Genomic DNA, 22,884 nt, shown 5'->3' with positions numbered 1-22,884 from the left:
GCACCACTGGGCCCAACCTGAGGATTCCTGTCTCTGTCCCTGCAGAGTCTAGTTTTAGCAAGAATCCTGCTAAGTCAGTTTAACCCCAGTTCCCTGCCCCAGGTGTCTCATCACCCTCCATAGCTGACCAAATTCCAACACCTGCCCCACTCCCCCCTGTGGATCACCTTGGCCCACCCTCACAAGAATCCTGCTAGGTCAGGTAAGCAGAACCCCCACTTGATGTCTCTTCTCAGTGACTTTCCATCCCCCACCCCCCACCCTGCTCCTTGGCTATAAAACCCCACATTTCCTTATTATTTTTGGAGTGGACCCCAATCTGTCTCCCCTCCTGCAAAACCTCAGAGCAGTCCCTTACATCTATGACGATTCTGAATAAAATTGTCTTGCTGTTTTTAAAATGTCAGAATGTTTTCAGATATGTGTGTGTATATATCTCTGTATCTGTAGACATACAGACAGATAAATAGATCGATCGATCTCCAAAGAGCAGGTTTTCCAATGTGCTTGCAATGTGCTTATTTTATGAACATTGGAATCTTAACCCTCAAGCACATCTGGAAAAAGCTTCCATGAGGTTAGAGCCTGGGATGGATTTGTGGCATAGACCACAATGCTGGGTAACGTGTCCTGTGTTTTCTGGCCACGTAACTGTAAGATTTCAAAAAGACCCAATCAACGATTCTAACCCAACTCTCTGCATATATATATTTACCCCCACACAGTATGACTCCCTGACTAGTGGTTAACGGACTTGCTGCGGCCGCAGAGGCGGTGGCCAGTTTAGCCATTTCCGGAGGAAACCTGCACAGTCCTGACGGTCACCAAGCGCCTTCCTGGCCTTATAGGGTTGGGGGAAGAACCCGCTTCTGCCCTTATCAGGAGCACGGACCTGAACTGGACTCCACCGCCCCGCCCCCACCCACCCTGGAAGCCAGAAACCCCAGGCAGCCTCCCTCCCTCCCCTGCTGGCGACTGCGAATAAACCAGACCCAGACTTTGCGCGCTCAGGCTGAAATGCCACCAGCAGTCGGGCCCCGGGCCGGAAACCTCCCCGACGCGGGGCCGCAGGCAGGGGAAGGGGCGGGCGCAGGCTGCGGGGCCAGCACGGAGGATGCACACGGGGCTCCTGGGGCTCTCGGCCCTGCTGCAGGCGGCCGAGCAGAGCGCGCGTGAGTGCTGCAGCCGAGGCTGTGCTCACCCCTGCAGCCCCCCACCCAACCCTGGCGCCTCGGGCGGCCTGCGCCCAGCACTGCACGCCAGCGATGCACGGGGGTAGCCACCCCACCTGCCGAGCACGCTCGCCAGTCTTTAGTGGACGCCCACGCATGCACGATCTCCCACGGATGCATGACTTTCTTCCACCCATGCTCGGTCCCCTGCCCCCTGACGGACGCTAAACCCACGCACGACCCTCCCCCACCCACAATGCATGACTTTCCTCCACCCATGCTCGGTCCCCCGCCCCCATGCACGACCCCCCACTATGCCCCCCACGGATGCAAGATCCCCTCGCAGAGCCAGGGGAGATGTATCCATCCTTCCCTCCAACACAAGCTTTGCAAAGTGCTAGGATGCCAAGATGTGCTCAGCGCGAGTCTGGGGGCGCCCGGGCTCTCCCCCGACCCTGGCAGGCCAGGGGAACCCTGAGGCTTGGAGGCCGCTCGCAGGAGGGGTGGCGGGGGCAGGGGCATGGCTCTGTAGGACGGCGACTTCGCTTCAGGGTTTAGGACAGGGTGGAAGCGGCCCTTCGGGGACACCTCAGACCCGGGGGATCCCAGAGCGCCCAGCCGCGGCGGAGCAAGATGGCCCCATTTTTCGCGCCCTTCGGGTTTGAACTGGTAACTCCTTCGGTGCCGAGAGGAGCGTCTCTGCCTACTTCCTTTGGGCTCCCTGCGGACGCCTCTTCCGGGGCAGACTCTCTGATGGGGTAGAGGGGGGACCCAGGGGCCGCTGGCTCGGGACTGTTCCCTGAGTTCACAGGCGGCGTCCCTGCCAGTCCTGCTGTTTCCGAGGCGCGCAGAGCAGGACGCTCACCTAGGACGCCCATGCGCCCGGACTCCACGCCCCGGGCGGAGCAGGAAGGGCTGAGATAGGACCCGCAGGGATTGGTGCCCACCACAGCTGTCCTCCTCTGCCCCCTAGCCGGGAATGGCCTGGGCCGCAGCATTCCCCAGCCTGGCAGGCCGGGTCTGCGCCTGAGGCTTTTGTGCAGGGGAGGCTGCCCAGGACTCTTGGGGTGGTGAGAGCCGGACCCAGCCTGCGCACCTAGGAAGGACTGCTAAGCCCCGACCCCGCTGTCCAGAGCTGCAGCGTCTATAGCTGTGCCTCGGGGCAGTTTGCGCAGTTTCCCCAAAACTCGCGGCTTGTGTTCATTCATCCGCTTAGAACTTTACTGTTAGAAAACCCAAGAAACAGTGGAAGGATGCCTGTGTGCTATACCCCTACCGGTGCCTGGCCCCCACGACCAGCCTGAGACAACCTTTAGGAGCCGGGGCTGCTTCCACGGGAGTATGGGGGAGGTCCAGAGTTCCAGGCCAGGGAGTTCCCATGGGAAAGTAGAAGAGGGACCCCACAGAGCGAGCTGTGATCATTCATGTGGAGTCCAGACTGCACAGGGACTAACAGTTCAGTGGTGTGGAGTTACTGACTGGGGAGTGCAGATCCTCTCCACTGTGACCGTACCCAACCACAAACAAGCAGACCAGAGAGGAGGTTCCATCGTTCTCCAGGACTCACTAGATGCTAGGCACTTGGCACAGGTCGTAACTCATCCAGCAGCTCTGGAAAGCCGGGCACTGTCATTCAGCGCATGCTGTCCCTGTGGCCAGAAGCCCTGCCGGCTCCCAGGCTGCTCCTAGGAGACTCTTTCTGGTGGTGGGGACATTGCATTGGTTGGTTACTGTTTTGTTTTGTTTTGAGAAAAGAGTCTCACTCTTTGGCCCAGGCTGGAGTGGGGTGGTGCAATCTCAGTGCACTGCAAACTCCACCTCCTGAGTTGAAGCCATTTTCATACCTCAGCCACCCCTAGTAGCTGGCATTACAGGCACACAGTCACCACACCTGCTAATTTTTGTATTTTTAGTAGAAAGGGTGTTTCACCATGTTGCCCAGACTGGTCTTGAACCCCTGACGTCAAGCGATCTGACCCCCTCAGCTTCCCACAGTGCTTCGGTTTTGTTTCGTTGAGACAGAGTCTCACTCTGCCACCAGGCTGGAGTTCAGTGGTGTGATCTCGGCTCACTGCAACCTCTGCCTCCAGGGTTCAAGCAATTCTCCCACCTCAGCCTCCCAAGTAGCTGAGACTGCAGGCACACACCACCATGATCAGCTTATTTTTGTATTTTCAGCAGATAGAGATGGGGTTTCACCACGTTGGCCAGAATGGTCTTGATTTCTTGACCTCATGATCCACCCGCCTCAGCCTCCCAAAGTGCTGGGATTACAGGTGTGAGCCACCGTGCCCGGTGGTTTTGTTTTTAATGAGACAGTTAGGTGTGGCTCCAAGACGAGGCACAGGAGAGGCTCTGGAATGCAAAGCCTGTTGTGCTCCCAGGTCCTAGGACAGGGGACATGGCACTCCATGCTGGGCCACAGGCGAGTGTCACCAGGGTGGTCAGGAGGCAGGAGACAGGAACCAACAAGGGAATTTGAGGCCAGACCTTTAGCTGGGGCAGGGCACCAGCTTCGGATTAGCTCTTTGGATAATTTCTGTGGCTTTGGGGTATAACAGTGATCCCTAGCAGCCTGGCATTAGGCCCTGGGATGATGAAAGCAAAAGAACCTTGCCTTCTGGGAGGTATGGGCCAGGCAGGGGAGGTCTGGCTCTGGCTAGATTTAGTTCGCATGTCAAAGGCAAGCTCCTGCCTGGGCCCTTTGCTGGCTCAAATAATTGCTAGCCTTGGGGAGGGGCAGTCACTCCCGTCAGAAAAGCTTTAAGAGGTCAGAACATCCTAACATCCAGAAAATGTTAAATTATTTAAAATGCAGCTACCCAGTCTCACTCCAGCCTTCCACTTACCTGCCTGCCTTTCCTCTTCTCCCCCAGGCCTCTACACTGTGGCTTACTACTTCAGCACCGGACGGCTTCTGTGGGGGTGGCTGGCCCTTGCAGTCCTCCTGCCTGGGTTCTTGGTCCAGGCCCTGAGCTACCTGTGGTTCCGAGCAGACGGGCATCCAGGGCATTGGTCCTTGGTGATGCTGCACCTCCTACAGCTTGGCGTTTGGAAGCGGTAAGAACAGCTGCCTCTTCCTCTGGTGCACAATTGCACAAGTGCAGTAGAAGGATTCTTCTGTCCCTGTGGATTCTGTCCTCAAGGTCATCAAAGTTCAGCATTGGGAAGAGGTTCAAAGCCGCCGTGTCAAACCCCTGCTCTGATAGTAGCACCCCAGGTCCGGCCTACACACTGTTGAGCATCTTCAACCTCAGGGGCTTTCTCTGTGCAGCTGGGACCTTACGAAAAGCTTTCTCTTGCCTTCAGTTGAAGTCCTGTCTCGCTGTTTTGTTGGTTGAGACTTTAGCTCTATGTAAAGCAAGTTGCTTAAGGCACTTCGACCTACACACTATCACCTTCAAACAGGAAGGTGGCATAGCTTCAGTGAACCACAGGCTAGACAGTGAAGCCAGCCTGGCGACATTGGCTTCAAGACTCATACCAGGAAAAAGTCATTTGGACGCCAGGGGCAGTTTTTTTCTGTAGAGAAGTAGCCAGGGGTGGTTCTGGGGCGCAGTGGGCTTATCCGTGATCCACAGCCCATCTCGGCAGGTGAGGGCTCATTCTTCCTACGTTGAGAACCTGGATTCAAGGAGCTATCGGAAGAGATGAGTGCCAGTGAGTTTACATCAAGGGCACGTTTCAGTGTCAGCTGCCTCATAATTCTGTTGGGTTGACAGGGACTTTTTTAAGGGAGAAAAATTCAGGGACCAAAGCAGCAAAGCCCTGCAGCTCAAGTGTTGATTAAATCATAGGCACTGAGGGTGGAAGGGTGTTCAGGGGGTGACGGCCAATGCTGCTCTGGGTCCTGGGGATTTATGCTTCCACGCTATTCCCAAGACTTTCTCTGGAGGCACTGAAATGAGTGTTGAGCCCCACAGAGAGCATCATTGCGAGTAGGGAGTGAGGCCGCCCTGCCCAGAGCAGAATATCAGCCAGGAGGTAGAGGGTGCTTCTGAGAAAGACCTCATGTACCCACTCTCAATTTCACTGGACCCTCAGAGTTGGAGCCTAAATCTCTAACAGCACCAAAAGCACACTTGCAGCTGCAGCCATTTTGCCAAAAACTGGGCCTTTGTTTCAAGCAGTGCCCTTCCTCTGAAAAGATAGGGTCCTTCTTTCCATGGGAAAGAAGGCAGAGAAGGGGCTTTCCAAGGGCCTCATAGGATTAGAGCCTCTCCTGTGGCCTAGCTGCCACTGTCGGCCCCTTACCTGATTGGCCCATCCCAGTAATAAATCCGTAAGGACATTGGGTCTTATTTGGCTTTCACCCTCACCCTCACAGTCATAAGGCATGAGCCCTTGAGGACAGACGGGCTGTTGAGTGAGTCAGTTACCAGGAGCTCACGTTTGGTATCCCAAAGAGACAGGTAAGCCCAGGTGGTGACTTAGAGAAGCTTCCTGGGTAATGGTTAGACAAATCTGCCTTCTGAAGCTGTGTGGACCCTCAGGCCCCATGGAATCTGCTGCCTTCCTCAGAGATGGGGACCGCCAGGGGACCACAGTGTGTCCAAATTCATGCCGCTGTTATTTCACCATGGACGCCACACTGTCTTTCCCGTGTGCTCTGAATTTTCTTAAGTGATGCCATGACTTTCTGGTAGATATCAAAAAACTAACTTGAATAATCTGGTGTATATTAGTGAATTCATATAGATAGGTGAAGAGAGACATGGACATTAGAAATTGGGAAAACAATTAGTCATGTATATTTATCCTTATTTTCAAAAAGAAGTTAGGTGACTTTAAAAGTACACATCAAAATTTAAAAGAACAAAACAGAAAAGACGTGAGAAAGGCCAGGTAGAGAGATGAAATGTTGGAAACCAGGATAGAACCACAATGCACAGTTACTGGAAGCGAGTCACAATTTGGCCCTAAGGTTTATAACAGCCAGTGCAAGCATAAAAGCCGCAAGATCTGCAGTGTTTCTCAGGTTAAACATGAACCAAAAAACAGAAATTTACTTCCTTAGAGGAAAACTTTGAATGTTAAAATAGGAAGCAGTAGATCTATTCCTCATCCTGAAACTAGCATATTCGGTTCAAAGAAAACATTAAGTAGTTTTTTAAGATGGGGTTTCACCATGATGGCCGGGCTGGTCTTGAACTCCTGACCTCAGGTGATCCCACCCACCTCAGCCTCCCAAAGTGCTAGGATTACAGGCATGAGCCACTGCGCCCAGACACTAAGTACTGTTTTTGATGAAGCAACCCGGTTTTGCAAATTGCAGTTCTGCAAAAAGACCTGTAGGGGGAGCCAAAACAATTGTGTTTTGCACAATTTTGAATCGCCTAAGAATAGGTCCCTTTGAGTGTCCTCCTAACAAAATACAAAAGAATCTACTAACTGGGAAGCCAGTAAAACACAAACCTCATGAGGTAAAGTTGCTTAGAAAAATGAAAGGATATGGCCAGGCATGATAGCTCACACCTGTAATCCCAGCGCTTTAAGAGGTGGAGGCAGGCTGATCTCTTGAGGCCAGGAGTTTGAAACCAGCCTGGCCAACATGGTAAAACCCCATCTCTACTAAAAATATAAAAATTAGCCGGGCTTGGTGGCACATGCCTGTCATACCAGCTGCTTGGGAGGCATGAGAATTGCTTGAACCTGGAAAGCAGAGGTTACAGTGAGCTGAGATGGCACCACTGCACTCCAACCTAGGCAGCAGAGAGACTCTGTCTCAATAAATAATTAAATAAAAGCAAGGATTTCAGCCACAAATGTATTCTTTTTAAAGTTCCCAATAATACACACTATGTTAATTTTAAGTCTGACTCTGTTCAAGAGAAACTGACATTAGTGACTACTTAAAGAAAGACAATTACTTTTTTCTATTTAGGTTTTTTTTTACTTCCACTTTAATACTGTATATTACCAACATCTTTTTCATCTTCCTTTTTAAGAAAGATGGTTTTTTCATCTTTTTGTTCTCCAAAGAGATGACAACACACAGTACCTTGCAACAAACATCTGCCGATAAATGAATTCCGGTCCCAGGAGGATCTGGGGTGGGGACTCAGGTCAGGGTGACTGCTGAGCCCCATCGAGTGGGCAGCCTGGGCTCTCTTGCCATGCAGCCACTCCAGCTCAAAGAGCCCTCGGGTCAGATATTGGCTCCCAGCCTGCCCCCACCCTCCCCAGACATGGGGAGAGTGTGGCCTGGCAGAGCCCCATGGGACTTGGGAAACTTACATAGAACTGACGTCTTCTGCTTGCAGTCAGAGCCTGGCAGCAGCCTAACTTGTAGCTCTTGGGAACTAGTAAGGGCATAGGATATTGCTTAGGCTGTTGTATGTCTCTGAATGAAAGGAGGTCCCATTGAAGCTCGCCACAGTCTGGCTCCATGTCATGTGCCCTCCGCTGTTCCCTAGGCACTGGGATGCTGCACTGACTGCTCTGCAGAAGGAACAGGAGGCTCCCCATCGAGGCCAGCTGCAGCTGCAGGAGGCCGACCTGTCGGCCCTTCGACTCTTGGAGGCCTTGCTGCAGACCGGGCCCCACCTGCTGCTTCAGACATACGTGTTTCTAGCCTCAGACTTCACAGATATTGTGCCAGGTGAGCAGCTTTCACCATGGAGCACAGACTGCCTGACTGCCTAAGGGGGAGGGGAACGCGAGCCTGTTGAGCAAAACCCTCCCCTCGAGATTTCCTCTGCTTAGGAGAACCAGGACACCTGGAGCTCACTGGCCCACAATGATGCATCAAATTGGCTTTTGCTGCTGCACTGGGCTTACAGAGAGTTGGCTTCCTTCTTTCCTAAGGGTTATGTTCGAAAGTCAGTTCATAAGATAGAAATTGCCCATAATCAAAATTATCCTGAAAATACCTTGGAAAGGCTGCCTCTCAGTAAACTCAGCGCACAGGTTTTTCTTGTATTTTTAATCATTAGAGTTATTCTTGGCAGGACACAATGCCTCACACCTGCAGTCCCAGCACTTGGGGAAGCCGAGGTGGATGGACTGCTTGAGCCCAGGAGCTCAAGACCAGCATAGTGAAAACCCATCTCTACAAAGAAATACAAAAGTTAGCCAGGCATGGTGGCATGCAGTTGTAGCCTCAGCTATTCAAGAGGCTGAGGTGGGAGCATCACTTGAGGCCAGGAGTTTGAGGCTGCAGTGAGGTGTGATTGCACCACTGTACTCCAGTGCAGGTGACAGAGAATGAGGCCCTGTCTCAAAAAAAAAAAAAGTAATTCTTAACAAAGCCAGAAGCTTACACCCTCAGAGCATGCGGAAACAGAACAACTCAGGCCCCAGCAACGTTTGTTTCCAGCTCCCACTATTTCAGGACATTCACATTCTCTGCCTGTTCTCTCAGTTGCCTCTTTTTTCTCTCCCCGCTCCCTCCTGCCATCCCCTTCTCTTCCCTCCCCTTCCTCCCCTCCCAACCTCCCCGCTTCCGTATCTTCGTCTCTCCCTTCCTGTTTGCCAAGTGTCCACAATTGTATATGCATAAATTAAATACTTGACATAGATGACAGTGCTGTTCTTCTAGCCATCTTTATCAAATGGCCTGACACCCTTCGATGTTTTCATTCGAACAGCAAAGTACATTTGGGGTGGAATCATGTGCAGAGCCCTGTAGGATCAGCTTTGTTATATACAGAGGCCTCAGAAGATCAGGATTTGGAACGTTTTTTCTTAACGGGCATAGAAAGAAAGAGTCCAGCTCATTTGCTGGGAAGAGCATTTGCTACACTGTGCAGTGCAAATACTTCCTACATATCCCCGTTTCTTCCTGAATATAAACACGTGTATTTGGAAACAGTTATGTTACCTATTGGTCAAGGTGCTGGGTTAGTGATACCCTCTGTGCGGCCAGGCTTTAACAAGAGGCTACATGTCCCATTAAAGAAATGCCATGAGTGAGTCTTCACATGGTGCGATGCTTTCTGAACCTTCAGAGCATACCATGTCTTTCTGCTTCCCTTGCAGGGGTGAGTGCGCTGTTCTCCTGGTCCTCACTCTCCTGGGCACTGGTGTCCTACACTCATTTCATGGGCTTCATGAAGCCAGGCCACCCGGCCATGCCATGGGCCGCCCTCTTCTGCCAGCAGCTCTGGAGGATGGGCATGCTGGGAACACGCGTGCTGAGCCTGGTTCTGTTCTACAAAGCCTACCACGTTTGGGTTTTTGCGGTTGCAGGTGAGCTGAGCTAATGATCTCGTCATCTGCTGCTGCGTAACACACCAACCTGGAAAGGAATGCCTCAAGAATAACCAGTTAGGATCCTCAATCCCAGGCCTGAGGGCGGACTGGGCTCTCTGCTGAATGGACCTTGCTCGGGGGGCCTCAGAGATGGCAATGGGGTACCAGGTGTTCAGATTCATAGGGAGCCTTGATGGGAATTAGCAGCTGAGAATTCCAGTGGAGAGGAACTGGAAACCGCCAGTCTTCTGTAAAAACAGGCTTAGAACTGGCTCGGCACTGCTTCCGCTGTATTCTGTTGGTCAAACCAAGCAGAGCCAGCCCAGATTCAAGAGCATGGGGGACTAGACTGCTGCTCCAGATAAATACATATCCAGAGCAGGAAAGAACGCATCCTGGCTGTCTTGGGAAATACCCTGCCATAGCTCAGACATCCCAGCCCTCAAAACTCCCAGCTAACTCTGGAGCAGAGAACTACTCAAGAGACTGTTCTGTGTTATAGGCTGAAATATTTTATATAGAAAAACTGTCACCCAAACAGAAGGGAGGTACAGGGTGCCACCTGCCTCACTTGATCAGTATATATGTGATACTGATCCCAAAACATGCAGTGTATATGTGATACTGCAAATAGCCTCCCAAAATGCACCATTCCCTTGGAATGCTGAATCTCGAACATCTCCTCTGTTGCAAATAGCACAGCCCCACTAAACCCAAGCGCTCCCTCCTCCCTCAGTCTAGGCACACACAATCTGAATGGCAATGACAGAGTCTCTCTGGCTATGGAGACTCCCTGAATAGGGCCTGTGTGTCCCTGCCAAGGGGAGCTGTCATCTCTGGTCATCAGTGAATATACAAGAAGGAACAGGGCACTCTTGTTTGAAAAGAATTGGACACATTAAGAACTATTTGGCCCTTGGGCCTGGAGCAAACATTAAATACAGTTATTGGCAGGAAAGAATTTTTTTTTGAAAAAGAAAAAAAAACAAACTGTGCTCCCGAAGAGAGATTACCTATTTTGTTATTCTTTTTTTAAAAACTCAGCTTGAAATCCAGAATGCTTTATTCATCTTAAAACATGGGAATAAAAAGTTGCAGCTGCACCTGAGAGTTCTCCGCTTTGGGTTTGGAGGTTTCTAGCTCTCGTAACAATTTAAAAATAATTGGCAGTTTTATAATTGCCCCCTTAAACACATTCTGGAACAAAACAGGCACACGTATACAATATTTGGCAAGTGTTATTGAAGCTAGTCTGTTTTCTCATCTTCAAATTAGATCAGATGCACTTTACGTGGATACAACAGGAGAATATATGCACAGCTAAACTGTGCTGGTTTTCTGTGCCCCTCACATCTCTTCTGGGTCTTCTGATGGCTCTTCCTGGATGCTGAGTCAAATGTGGTGGGAGAGGAGGGCTTCCAGTCCCTGCTATCTGTGCCCTTGCCCCTTCCTGGATGCTGAGTCAAATGTGGTGGGAGAGGAGGGCTTCCAGTCCCTGCTATCTGTGCCCTTGCCCCTTCCTGGATGCTGAGTCAAATGTGGTGGGAGAGGAGGGCTTCCAGTCCCTGCTATCTGTGCCCTTGCCCCTTCCTGGATGCTGAGTCAAATGTGGTGGGAGAGGAGGGCTTCCAGTCCCTGCTATCTGTGCCCTTGCCCCTCCCCCATCTCCCTGCGTGGATCGTGACATCCGCACCCGGCCTCTGTGCAGGTGCCCACTGGCTGGTGATGACATTCTGGCTCGTCGCCCAGCAGAGTGACGTCATCGACAGCACCTGCCACTGGAGGCTGTTCAACCTGCTCGTGGGAGCCATCTACATCCTCTGCTACCTCAGCTTCTGGGACAGCCCTTCCAGAAATAGGATGTTCACGTTCTACATGGCAAGTGGCACTTCTCTTTATCCTAACATTTACACTGTATGCAGCAACTGGAGGGGTGTGTGGGTGTGTGTGCATGCACTGGTGTATGCCTAGCTCTTGAAGAAAGAATAGCTTCATTTAGGAAAAATCCTTAAAGGAATTATAGTCTTGAGCAGAGACGACAGGCTTTGAAAACAGTAACCCAACCTCTAGTTGTGGCCCCCAAAGTCACTGGGTGACAGCTGAGGTGGGTCTGGTGATGTCTTCTCTACATCAGCCCACCTGCTGAGTATCATTACAGCTCAGCTGTATTACATCATATACTCAATGTCTTTGTTAATCAACTCCATTTTTACTGGGTGTTTATGATGAAGATCCAGGCATGGCCCCTAGAGAGTATCAGAAACACAAAAAGTGGCCTAATACTTCTTCATGTGGCTTCGAGTCCAGTGGATTTCTTCCTATTTAAAAAGAAATTGTAATCTTTGGTAAGTAAGCACCCAAATAACTGAAATAAGGAAGAATGTGGCTGGATTCCAGGAGAAAAAAAATGTCTGGGACTCACAGGAGTAGCGGCCGGCACCACCTCTCGGGATGACCAGAGACGCCTTTAGCTGAACAGTGGAGTTGTAATGAGCAGAGGAGAGAGAATGCCACCACGCGGCGTTTTCACCAGAGGTACACAGATGTAGGTGCTCTGAAAGAGAAATAAACAACTTACAATAAATGGAAGAGACGTCGGGGGCAAGAAAAGAGAGAAAGAAAAGAGGAAGGAAGGAAGAAGGGAGAGAGGAAGGAAGGGGAGGAGGAAGGAAGCGGCTTTTGGAGTCAGGAGAGTTTGCACTGGAGCCCAGCTCTGCTGACAGCTACCACCAGCTGGCTTCAGCCAAGAATTTAAACTCTCTGAACCTACTTTTTCACACACACACACACACACACACACACACACACACACACGGGATAGATCACCACCCTCTCAGTATTCCTGTGGAGATTAAGTAAGATCTACATAGTTTCAGGGTTTCTATGACAGACATAAGTATGTGGCACATCATAACCCATACGTTGTAGCCGTTATGAATATGAAAAGGCGAGTCAGGCATTCCAGGGTGGAGACCTGGGTGAAGGTAAAGGCAGGGATGCAGCTCCTGTCCCGGGAAGGGGAGCGTCCTGGACGCCTGCTGATTTTAGGACCGCAGAGCACAGCGACCCCAGAGGCTGTGGAGCCAGACGGAGCTTGTAGGACTTGCAATGTTGGACGCATTACTGAACCTCACCGACTTCTGCTTCCACGTCTGAATGCCGAGCATAACAGCATGCATGTTGTGGATATGTTCACCTGGGACAGAGCCCAGGTCATGCATGAGCAGCCTCCCAACACACATGATCCCTGCGGGAACAAAGTGGAATCTTGATTTTCTCATCCAGTTTGCCGAAGTGGCTTATTCATAGGTGGACACCCTGTCTGAGCATGCCCAGATAGGCAGGAGCTCAGTAAGGAGGAACCGGACACCTGCTGCCCTGTTTATCCTTCTTTCTTCCCAGCTGTCTCACATAGTCACTGGATCACTGAGTCAAGAGTGATGAAACAGGAGAAACAGCAATCAGACACCATCACGTTCAGAGTAGGATCTGCCACAGTGGCACGAGCATCCCCATCTCTCTCCCTGTGCACAGACTGTCCAGGGTGGGCAGTCCTAGCCTGGTGGCCTGGATCCCAGCAGCACGTGGTAGGGAACATGGGTTTTAGGCCTTGGTGCCCAACCAGTTAGGGCTTGACGCCTGGATCGTTCGGTTCTGAACTGTATGAGAGTCATCAGGGACCCCCCTGCCCCTGCACCCAGTTTTTGCATCTCTGAAATGATTGTTGCTAAATTGATAGATGACAGATAGAAAGCCAAGTGCCTGTCAGAGGTAGACAGATGTAGGTGCTCTGAAAGATAAATAAATAATTTACAATAAATGGAAGAGACGTCGGGGGCAAGAAAAGAGGGAAAGAAGGAAAAGAGGAAGGAAGGAAGGAAGAAGGGAGAGAGGAAGGAAGGGGAGAGGAAGGAAGTGGAGGGCAAAGATGTCCTACCCCACCAGAAAGAGGTGAAATAGCTCCCAGGATAACCCGTTAAACTACTCACATTTCAAGACAGCCTGCCAGTCGCATTCCATGGTGGGGCTGTAGCCAGGGAGCTGTAGAAAAGGTGGAGGGGACAGGTGGGCGTGCTCACCCCACACTGCACCACACAGCTGGCCAGACCTAAATCTGGGCCCCTCTTTGTGGCAGGCAGTGATGGGCAGCCCTGGCTCCGTGACATGGGCCACTCAGAGCTCAAGGCAGCCTCTCCCGCTGTTCCTCAACACCCTCAGCTAATCTCCGTGGATTCAATGTGGCTGACAACGCCTGAAGCCAATACCTCTGGGCAGGTTGGCAATACCCAGACTGTGCTCTTGGAAGCCAGAGGCCACACTGCAGGGGACACACCAAGGCGCCACCCCGAGAGGTGCACCCTGCTGGCACAGACCCGTGCTGCCATCTGAAATCATTCCCTTCTGCAGAGGGTGCTGGGACCCTCGCAGCTCCAGCCCTTGAGACAGTGGGTTGCACAGGAAAGAGGCTGACAGAGCCCAGGCCCTGGGTGGGCCCTGGAAGAGGCCCAGGGCCATCCCAAGCATCACCCACCTATGCTGAGCCGATTCCTGGGCCACTGCAGAGTGTATCACCCCCACATCCCTTCAAGTAAGAACATAAGGTGTTTTGATTTTGATTTTATTCTTGTTGTTTTTGAGACAGAGCTCGCTCTGTTGCCCAGGCTGGAATGCAGCAGTGCCATTATACAGCTCACTGCAGCCTCGACCTTCTGGGCTCAAGTGATCCTCCCACCTCAGCCTCCGGAGTAGCTGGGATCACAGGCACATGCCAACATGCCTGGTTAATTTTTACACTTGTTTGTAGGCCACTGCCTGGCAGGGGTGCAGGAGGTTTCTGCTGGAAGGACCTGGCAGGGGTTGGGGGCTGGGGGCCTCCAGTGAGCCAGGCCACAGCCCTGCTGGTTGTCAGCGGCACTCAGGGGGGCTTCTCTAAAGTGGGGATTCCCTGGCTCTCTTCAGAGATTCTGACTCAGTAGGTGTGAGTGGGGCCTGGGAATCCATGTTTGGAGACAGCTGCAGGTGGCGCTATGACCGGCCTAGCTCAAGAGCTACTCAACTGTCCTCACCTCCTGCTCAGAGGCAGAAGCCAGCCTCTCCATCATTTCCGAACATAACATATGACCCGGTCTCACTTCTTTCACTCGTCACGGGTTTATTCACGCCAGCACACATTCAGCCTCCTCCTGTGCTAAAATGGAATTAGGCACCACAGTGTGAGAGGCTCATGTCTCGGTGTCCACAAAGGCATCAGCAAATCCGTGCGGCCACTGTGATCAGAGAAGTGACACTATCAAAACCCCACAGGACATGAGAGGCAGAGCCTGGGAAAGTAGGGGAAGGGTTTACAGAGGGGACACAAGCGAGGTGCTGTGTGGTGAGCACAAGGTTTACCTGAAGAAAAGGTGTGGAGGGTGGGGCTGGGACGTTTCAGGCAAAGCTGCAGAAGCAACGGAAAGACCCTGGAGCGTCCGGAAATCCACAGGAAAGTGGTATGCGCAGCGTCAGCGAGAAACGGAGCCTGTGCTAGTTAAAAGCAGTGAAAACACACTGCACTCAGCCTATCGCCGTAGGCAAGAGCGCCCTGCATGAACTGAGCCCACCGGCAAGGCGTGCAGAGGGGACGCGGGGTTAAAAGGGAGGCAGGAGGAGGAATATGGAGGGGCTTGGGCAGAGTCAGGGAAGTGGAAATTCACAAAACGCAGGAAAGTGGGATCACACGCGCGAGCGCACCATGTGCGTTTGTTAACTGGCTCCTGCCACTTGTTGGGAGCAGAAACAAATTTCTCATTTCTTTATGACAGGAGGCAGGAGGCAGTCACTTTACAGCAGGTCCACAGAGGCATCAGCAGATCTGTGCGGCCACTGTGGCTTGGAGTTTATATTTAAATAGACGGCTCCTGGGTTCTCGAGGAGACAGTTCTGGGTAATAGAAGATGTCTATCTCGCAGCACAGCCAAATGATTTGCAATTCCAGGTTTCTATAGTAACTGCTCTGAAAGCAAGTCCAGGGTCCCTTTGGTCCAGCACCAAGTTTTGGCCAGAACAAACAGTACATTCTCCTGGCAGCATCGAGCTTTCTTAGGCAGGAACTTAAAGGAGACTGAGGTCTGTGTGGTAGAGGCGAGACCTTGAGCTGCTGGAAACTCTGTCCATGTTCGCTCAAGTCTCTCGGTGTGGGGAGGTGAGGAGAGTCATATGTGCTGAGTCTGGAGCCCTCACTGGCCAGGGTTGAAAAGAAAGCCCAGAGGAGCCTGACTGGAGTTTGGTTGAGGAAAGACTCTTTTTCAGTGGAACGTCATTTGGGGAGAGTCTGCTGGAAGATGACCCCAGAAAGGAAAATTGGGGTTAACTGGCAAACAGGGACATCTGCACTGTTGAGAAGTGGGGACTGTAGGCCAGGAGCTGTGGCTCACGCCTATAATCTCAGCACTTTGGGAGGCTGAGGCAGGCGGATCACCTGATATCAGGAGTTCAAGACCAGCCTGACCAATATGGAGAAACCCCATCTTTACTAAAAATACAAAAATTAGCCAGGCATGGTGGTGCATGCCTGTAATCCCAGCTACTCAGGAGACTGAGGCAGGAGAATTGCCTGAACCCGGGAGGTGGAGGTTGTGGTGAGCCAAGATCACACCATTGCACTCCAGCTGAGGCAACAAGAATGAAACTACATCACACACACACACATACACACACACAAAAGAGAGAGAGAAGTGGGGACTGGATCCCGAGTGAAAGTGGGACTGTTTAGAGGTGCATGGGGGAGAAATGGGAAGGTACAATCTCTGGGTGAAGCAGGTCACCGCAACATTGGTGCAGAGGAGAGATTTCAGAGAGAGAATGAAGACAGGAGGCATGGGGCCAGAACCACAAAAATGGTGGGAAAGACAGAAGGCAGGTGATGGAGTTGGGACAAACTGAAGAGTCTGAGCCACCAGAACCACGCCACTGAGGAGTGGGGAGAGGAAGATGCCTTCTCTACTGGCTGCTGGCCACGGCATTTAGTACAGAATTCCTGCCCAGGACATTTGTAAGATGACAAAGCAGCTCCTCATCATTTTTTATTTCTCTTTTTATTTGAATTTTTGAGAGTGAAAACAAAGCCAATGAATAACCCTGGCACATCTTTTGAAGACTTTTAGAAAATCAGCATATAATTGATTATTTAAAAATAAATAACATACACAGTATTTAAATATATCTTCTTTATGTCGAGCTCGTTTACTTATTTTAATGAAGACATATATTTTTATATTTAAAAATTGGAAAGGAAAGTTAATAAGGCGACCCAGATTTGCATACCATGCGCCTTCTGGACTATCTGCCATTTTGCTCAGCTGTGGCCTCCGGGCCAGGCCCCTTTGTCAGCCCTCGAGCTCCCATCTCCGGCTGCCACCTGGTGGCCGCAAGGCGAATTTACCTGGTGGCTGCAAAGAAAAAAAAAAAAAAAATCCTGAAGTTATTAGAAAGTTTGTGACCTTAGCTTCCTGGAGTTTGGTGGCATCATGAGCTCTGCAGCTACCTTTAATTACAACATTAATGCGTGCCTGCAGTTAGCGCGAGGATGGAGAAATATGCAAAGTAGAAATAAAAGTCTCCTCTCAACCCAGACTGACTCTAAAGACAGTCCCCAGCCATTTGAGGAATGCCCTGATACTTCCTGGGCCTTTATGATTCTGCAGACATTTTAATGAACCACCCTGAGGACAGGAAGGCTCTCTGTTTGCCAGAAAAGCTCTTAGTGGGACGTAGCTCTGCTCCTGGGTAGGCCCAGCAGCCTGGGGTTCCCAGTGGGCACCCAGGATGGAGGGGAGGGGGAGTGGCTACACTCACAGGATGGGGCATCCCTTGGGTGGGGTGCACCTGGTGAGGTGTGGGGCTCTCCCCTGGGTCCTACAGGTCATGCTGCTGGAGAACATCATCCTGTTGCTGTTGGCCACGGACTTTCTCCAGGGGGCGTCGTGGACCAGCCTGCAGACCACAGCGGGGGTCCTGTCTGGATTTCTCATTGGTGAGACCCAATGTCGCTTTCTTATCTACATCCCCTCCCTCAACCTATTTTTTTGTTTTACAATGGGCTCAAAGAGCAGGAAACTGAGTTCAGACGTGGTTCACCGGAGACCGGGGAACCAGGCTCACTGCACTGTGGGTGGCACAGCCATGCCCATCAGAGCATTAGACACTGAGCTCAGCCTCATCTGCCTTGCTCAACTGTGCTCTGAACCTCACACAAAACTGGGGCTGCCCCCCTCGACCCCAAAGCCCCCATCCTCCCCGGAGCTCCTGCAGGGTTAAGGACGTGACTTCCGTCTCCCCTCCCACCTTGGGGAGCTCCTTGAATCCTCCTGACGTGGCACCTGCAGCCCATAGGAAAGCACCCTGGGAGGTTGGTGCCCTCGCAGTGGAAGAGAGGAAGGGGAGGCACAGAGGAGGTCGAGTCCCCAGAAGATTCGATGGTTTGTGACAGATAGAGCTGAGACTCAAGCCCGGCTCCAATGCAGGCCTCAGCACAGGCCTGGCAGCTGCCATCAGCCATGTTTTATGAATGCATGGCCCCAAGGTCTGTGCTGTGCCCACGGTGATAACCTCACTTCCCAGATTGGCATGAGCTCTGCAGGGATTCCACCCCCCTCTTGAAAGGTGCCCACACCAGCCTGATCTCCTAGCACAGCGGGCTCACTGCTACCTCTGCCTCCTGGGTTCAAGCAATTCTCCTGCCTCAGCCTCCCAAGTAGCTGGGACTACAGGCGCATGCCACCACGCTCAGCTAATTTTTTGTATTTTTGGTAGAGATGGGATTTCATCGTGTTAGCCAGGATGGTCTTGATTTCCTGACCTAGTGATCCGCCTGCCTCAGCCTCCTGAGCCACCGCGCTCAGCCCAGCTCCTTGCTTTCTATGGCTAAGTCATGCTCCACGGTTTGGACAGACCACAGCTTGTTTCATCATTGCTTTGTACTTTTTAAAATCATCATTTGAATAGCAGATCACTGATTTCTAAGCTGCATATGTGGATAAATGGCCTCTGGGAAGCTGAGGACATTGGGCTGCCCAGGTGAGAAGCACCTCTCTCACCACACTGCACGGTGATCTGGGTGTTCCTGGCACATTTCAAGCAATCCTTCCTTCAGGGAGGGGCCATGTGATACTGGAATGAAGGGGTCTTGCCAGCCAGGAGGTCTAACAACTAATTCAGATTTTCCAGCTCAGGGGAGGTATAGCTGAGCCCGGGGGACACTGTGGTGGAAGGGAAAAGTGCACCCTCATCTCCTTTCTGGATTTTAACACTAATTCAGAAAAGATGTCCCACACCAGTCTGAAGACCTGTCACACTCCTGGGAGTGGACACCTGGTTTCCTTCCAGTTTCACTCCAGTGAGAAGGCATTTTCACAGCCGAATGCTGGCTCATGGCACAGCAGGAGGGCAGTGAGCAGGAAACTCATAGCCACGGGTAGCACCAAGCACCCGGGTGGCCGCCAGCTTACAGCCAGGTCTGCCCATCCTCCTCTGGCCTCTGATGGAGCTGTCAAACGCCTAGCTCCCAGGTGACCCTTGGGAATTTTCGGTGGGAAGATCCAACACAAATTATAGTCCAAAGAGCACAAGCTGGCATCCAGGCTCCTCCCCTTTTCCTTCTATCCTGTGACCAACATTCATTGAGTACCAACTGTGTGCCAGCCTGGGGATGCCACCAGGAACCCCCAAATGACATGGCCCCCGGAAAGTCTGTGTTTGCTGAATAAGGGTTCCCAGGACTTCTGTGATCAGGGCCTTTGTTCATCTTTCCTGGCCTTGGGTGGCTCCTTGTAAAAGAAGGGTGACAATACATCCCTCACCAGGCAGCTGTGAGAATTCAAAACCGTGCAAAAATTGTCTGAGTAGGGCCTACAGCAGAGGTGGCACTGAACACAGGAATTCCATCTCCCTTTCCCAGGTTTGAGCCTGGCCACTAACCAGCTGCTTGACCTGGGCCTCCCAGTCCCCCAAGACACAGAGAGGGTTCAGGGGTGGGGGGTGTCCTTCAGGGGCCCCTCCATCACACTGCAATCTCCTGGCCCTCTCGGGCGTTACTTAGGTTTCGTGCTGTTTATAATGAGCACCCTGAAACCAGGCGCTCGGTCTAGTACAACAGGAAACTGGAAATAACGTGGGAGGCTTACTGGAATGCTCTGGTAAAGAAATTATTGCGGCAGTCAACACTTCTGATCGAAATGAACGAAACTGGCAACGTGTGATTAAGATGTTTATGTACAAAGGAAGTGTTGTTGTTGTTCATGGAAATTCCTTGAAATGGGGTTTTGGATGAATCTAATTAACCTCTGTTTATGTCTTACTTGTTTCTGAGGCTGTTTCTTACTCCCTCCCTTCCCCCAGCTTTGTAACCCATCAGCCACTGTATTGACGGTTGAATTTGGAGTATGTGATCCAGTTACTCGAAAGGAGAATGCATATTTCTACCAAACATGTCCCTGTGTGTACACACCCATGCACGAATGCACACTCAACACAGACTCACATGCATGAACGCACACTCACGCACACTCATGCATGAATGCATACTCACACACACGCACGAATGCACACTCACACACACATGCACGAATGCACACTCACACACGCACGAATGCACACTCACACACATGCACTAATGCACACTCACACACATGCACGAATGCACACTCACACACGCGCACGAATGCACACTCACACACACACGCACGAATGCACACTCACACACGCGCGCACGAATGCACACTCACACACACACGCACGAATGCACACTCACACACACGAATGCACACACACGCACGAATGCACACTCACACACACATGCACGAATGCACACTCACACACATGCACGAATGCACACACACATGCACGAATGCACACTCACACACACATGCACGAATGCACACACACATGCACGAATGCACTCACACACACACATGCACGAATGCACACACACACACGCACGAATGCACACTCACACACACACATGCACGAATGCACACTCACACACACATGCACGAATGCACTCACACACACACATGCACGAATGCACACACACACATGCACGAATGCACACTCACACACACATGCACGAATGCACACACACACATGCACGAATGCACTCACACACACATGCACGAATGCACACTCACACACACACATGCACGAATGCACACACACATGCACGAATGCACACTCACACACACACACATGCACGAATGCACACTAACTCACACACGGAGGTTACTCAATGGGAGCTACCCTCCAGACAAAAGCGTAGGATTTAAGCCTCGTCATTCGTGTTTAAGTTTAGAAACATTTACGGCTTAGAGAAGCTGGAACCTACTTAAATTTCCCAAAAAATATCCAGTTCTGAGGCTCCAAGAGTCCTATTTTGGATCCCAGATTATCTTGCTCTACGCAAAACGGCCAGAACCTGAAACGGCACCCGCAGGGAGGATGCACACTTCAAAGAACACAACCTTAAGGTCTTTCTGTTCTTTTCCAGGCAGTGTCTCGCTGGTGATTTATTACAGCCTGCTGCATCCCAAATCCACAGACATCTGGCAGGGCTGCGTAAGGAAGCCCTGTGGCATTGCCGGAGGTGGTAGAACCGAGACGGGAGCTTCTCCCCGGGCCATAGCTCTAGCTGGGAAGAGGACAGAGAGCTCAAGCTCATGCCAAGGGGCAAGTTATGAGCTAGCTATTTTGGGGAAGCCCCCCACCCCTGAGCAGGTCACCCCAGAGGCAGGGCTGGGGACCCAGGTTGCTGTGGAGGACTCTTTCCTCAGTCATCACCACTGGCTGTGGGTGAAACTTGCTCTGAAAACAGGAAATATGTCTAAGATCAACGCTGCCTTTGGAGATGACAGTCCTGTCTACTGTCCACCTGCGTGGGGGCTGAGTCAGCAGGGCGACCTGCACAGGAAGGCCCTGTCTCCCCAGCAAGAGCTCCCATCCTCCTCCTGTGACCCCTCAACCTTAGAGAAAGGCTCCGTGTTTGAAGGTGTCTCTAAAGCAGAGGCCGACCCACTGGAAACCTCATGTTACGTATCTTTTGCCAGCGATCAGCAGGACGAAGTGCCTACCCAGAACCCAGGAGCCACACAGGAGGAGGGCACCCCAAAGGAAGGAGATGGTGCTGTTTCTGGGACACAGGGAAAGGGGACAGGTGGGCAGCCAAGAGGAGGGGAAGGACAGCAGAGCTCCACATTGTACTTCAGTGCCACTGCAGAAGCAGCCACATCCTCACAACAAGAAGGCAGCCCAGCTACTCTGCAGACGCCCCACTCTGGAAAGAGATTGGGAAAGAGCAGCCCTCCCCAGCCTGCCTCGCCCCAGTCAGTGGCCAAACCCTTCCCAGTCACCATGGCTGACATTAGCCCCATCCTAGGCACAGGCCCACGCAGAGGCTTCTGCGCCCATGCAGGCTTCCCTGGAAGAGCCCTTGGTATCTCAGAGCTGGAGGAGCAGCAGGAGCCCACAAGGGACCTAAGTCACCATGCAGCTGTTGGTGCATGGATGTCGTTGCCACAGCTGAGGACGGCCCATGAGCCCTGCCTCACGTCCACCCCTAAGTCTGAGTCTATCCAAAGGGATGACAGCTACAGGGAACAGATGAAGTATGAGCCGAGTTTTTTCATCTGACCATTGTCATGGGGGATAAGACAACAGGCTGATGAATCAAGCTGGCATTTGGTGCAGTGGGAGGAGAAATCCCGCTTTTGCTGACACCCATGTCCTTGGGTACATTGCTGTCCCCTCTGAAAAATGTATCCCTAAAAAATGAGGAAACAGGGCTGGCTGATTTCTCAAACCCACTGTAAACATCACAGACCCCACCTATGCATCGGAGAGGCTCTAACATGCTATGGAGGAGCAGAAAGGGATTCCAGTCAAAACTGCCTGTTGCCTTTTATGAACTGTAGGTTTCCCTATTTTATCTCTTTGCTGTGGCTTCTAGGAAACACAAAGGCAAAATCTAGATTCCTATTTTATTTGGAGTTCTTGTTACGATTAGTCTTGCCTCACACTTAGTGGTTATTAATCTCGTTTTAATACATTCTGACTGCATTATGTTGTGAAATGGTAAGATAATGTGAATGCTTTCTAGGAGCACATAAGGACTGCGTGCCTGCAATAACGAACATAACTGAAAGTGCACATGTCATTCTAAGACTCCCATATCTTTTGGTTAGGGACAATATTAGGTCCCTTAAAAAGGAAGAGTAGGACCACTTAGCTCAGCCTCACTCACGCTAAGGGCATGTGCGACATTTTCTGTGACACGCTCTCAGACCATCAGCATCCTCCTGGCCAGCTGCATGCATGGTATCTTTCTGTAAAATGTGCAACTCCTCTTGTTGCAGGCCGGCCGGCCAGCAGTTCTCTTCCAGCTCCCACTGCTGCTGCTACACCCCATCTCCTTTATCTCCAAGCTTTGTTCGCGCCCTCCATTCGACGTGAGACACCATCTGTGATTTCAGCCCACCCAGCAAGAAGGGAGCAA

At 51.6% G+C, this 22,884-nt stretch overlaps 1 protein-coding gene and 1 long non-coding RNA gene across 4 annotated transcripts in view; one reads left to right on the top strand and one right to left on the bottom strand.

The window, feature by feature from the left end:
- The window catches only part of LOC118146722 (uncharacterized), a 167,111-nt gene that overhangs the window by 126,160 nt on the left and 18,067 nt on the right, over positions 1 to 22,884 (bottom strand). Inside the window, exons 1-5 of one of the 2 annotated variants that reach the window (XR_013525447.1) lie at positions 14,757 to 15,222; positions 14,432 to 14,632; positions 11,788 to 13,406; positions 7,174 to 11,683; positions 4,022 to 4,810 (exon numbers count right to left, since the gene is read on the bottom strand). This is a non-coding gene — a long non-coding RNA (uncharacterized LOC118146722). Of the gene's footprint in view, positions 1 to 4,021; positions 4,811 to 7,173; positions 11,684 to 11,787; positions 13,407 to 14,431; positions 14,633 to 14,756; positions 15,223 to 16,667; positions 16,793 to 22,884 lie in introns of those variants that run through there. The other variant, XR_013525448.1, reaches the window with a different exon arrangement.
- On the top strand, positions 984 to 22,461 carry XKR5 (XK related 5). Of its 2 annotated transcripts, none has more exons than XM_002756754.6 (7): positions 984 to 1,172; positions 4,049 to 4,232; positions 7,589 to 7,773; positions 9,153 to 9,362; positions 11,074 to 11,243; positions 17,265 to 17,376; positions 20,884 to 22,461. In XM_002756754.6, exons 1-7 carry the CDS (start codon positions 1,115 to 1,117, stop codon positions 22,020 to 22,022), a joined length of 2,058 nt encoding a protein of 685 aa, XP_002756800.3. In that variant the 5' UTR covers positions 984 to 1,114; the 3' UTR covers positions 22,023 to 22,461. The 2 variants fall into 2 exon arrangements, with proteins under 2 accessions (XP_002756800.3, XP_078203204.1); XM_078347078.1 differs by having other exon boundaries at positions 984 to 1,841.

The sequence above is a fragment of the Callithrix jacchus genome, chromosome 13 (genome assembly GCF_049354715.1).
Source record: "Callithrix jacchus isolate 240 chromosome 13, calJac240_pri, whole genome shotgun sequence".
NCBI lineage: Eukaryota > Metazoa > Chordata > Mammalia > Primates > Cebidae > Callithrix > Callithrix jacchus.
Note: the sequence above shows the minus strand (reverse complement) of the source record. Positions and strands in the feature narration are given on the sequence as shown.

Excerpts from the sequence above, each read along its gene's own strand:
- XKR5 (XM_002756754.6), top strand. The coding sequence starts at position 1,115 with ATGCACACGGGGCTCCTGGGGCTCTCGGCCCTGCTGCAGGCGGCCGAG. Across the intron at positions 1,173-4,048 it reads GGCGGCCGAGCAGAGCGCGC|GCCTCTACACTGTGGCTTAC; the intron begins GTGAGTGCTGCA and ends CTTCTCCCCCAG. Across the intron at positions 9,363-11,073 it reads TTGGGTTTTTGCGGTTGCAG|GTGCCCACTGGCTGGTGATG; the intron begins GTGAGCTGAGCT and ends GCCTCTGTGCAG.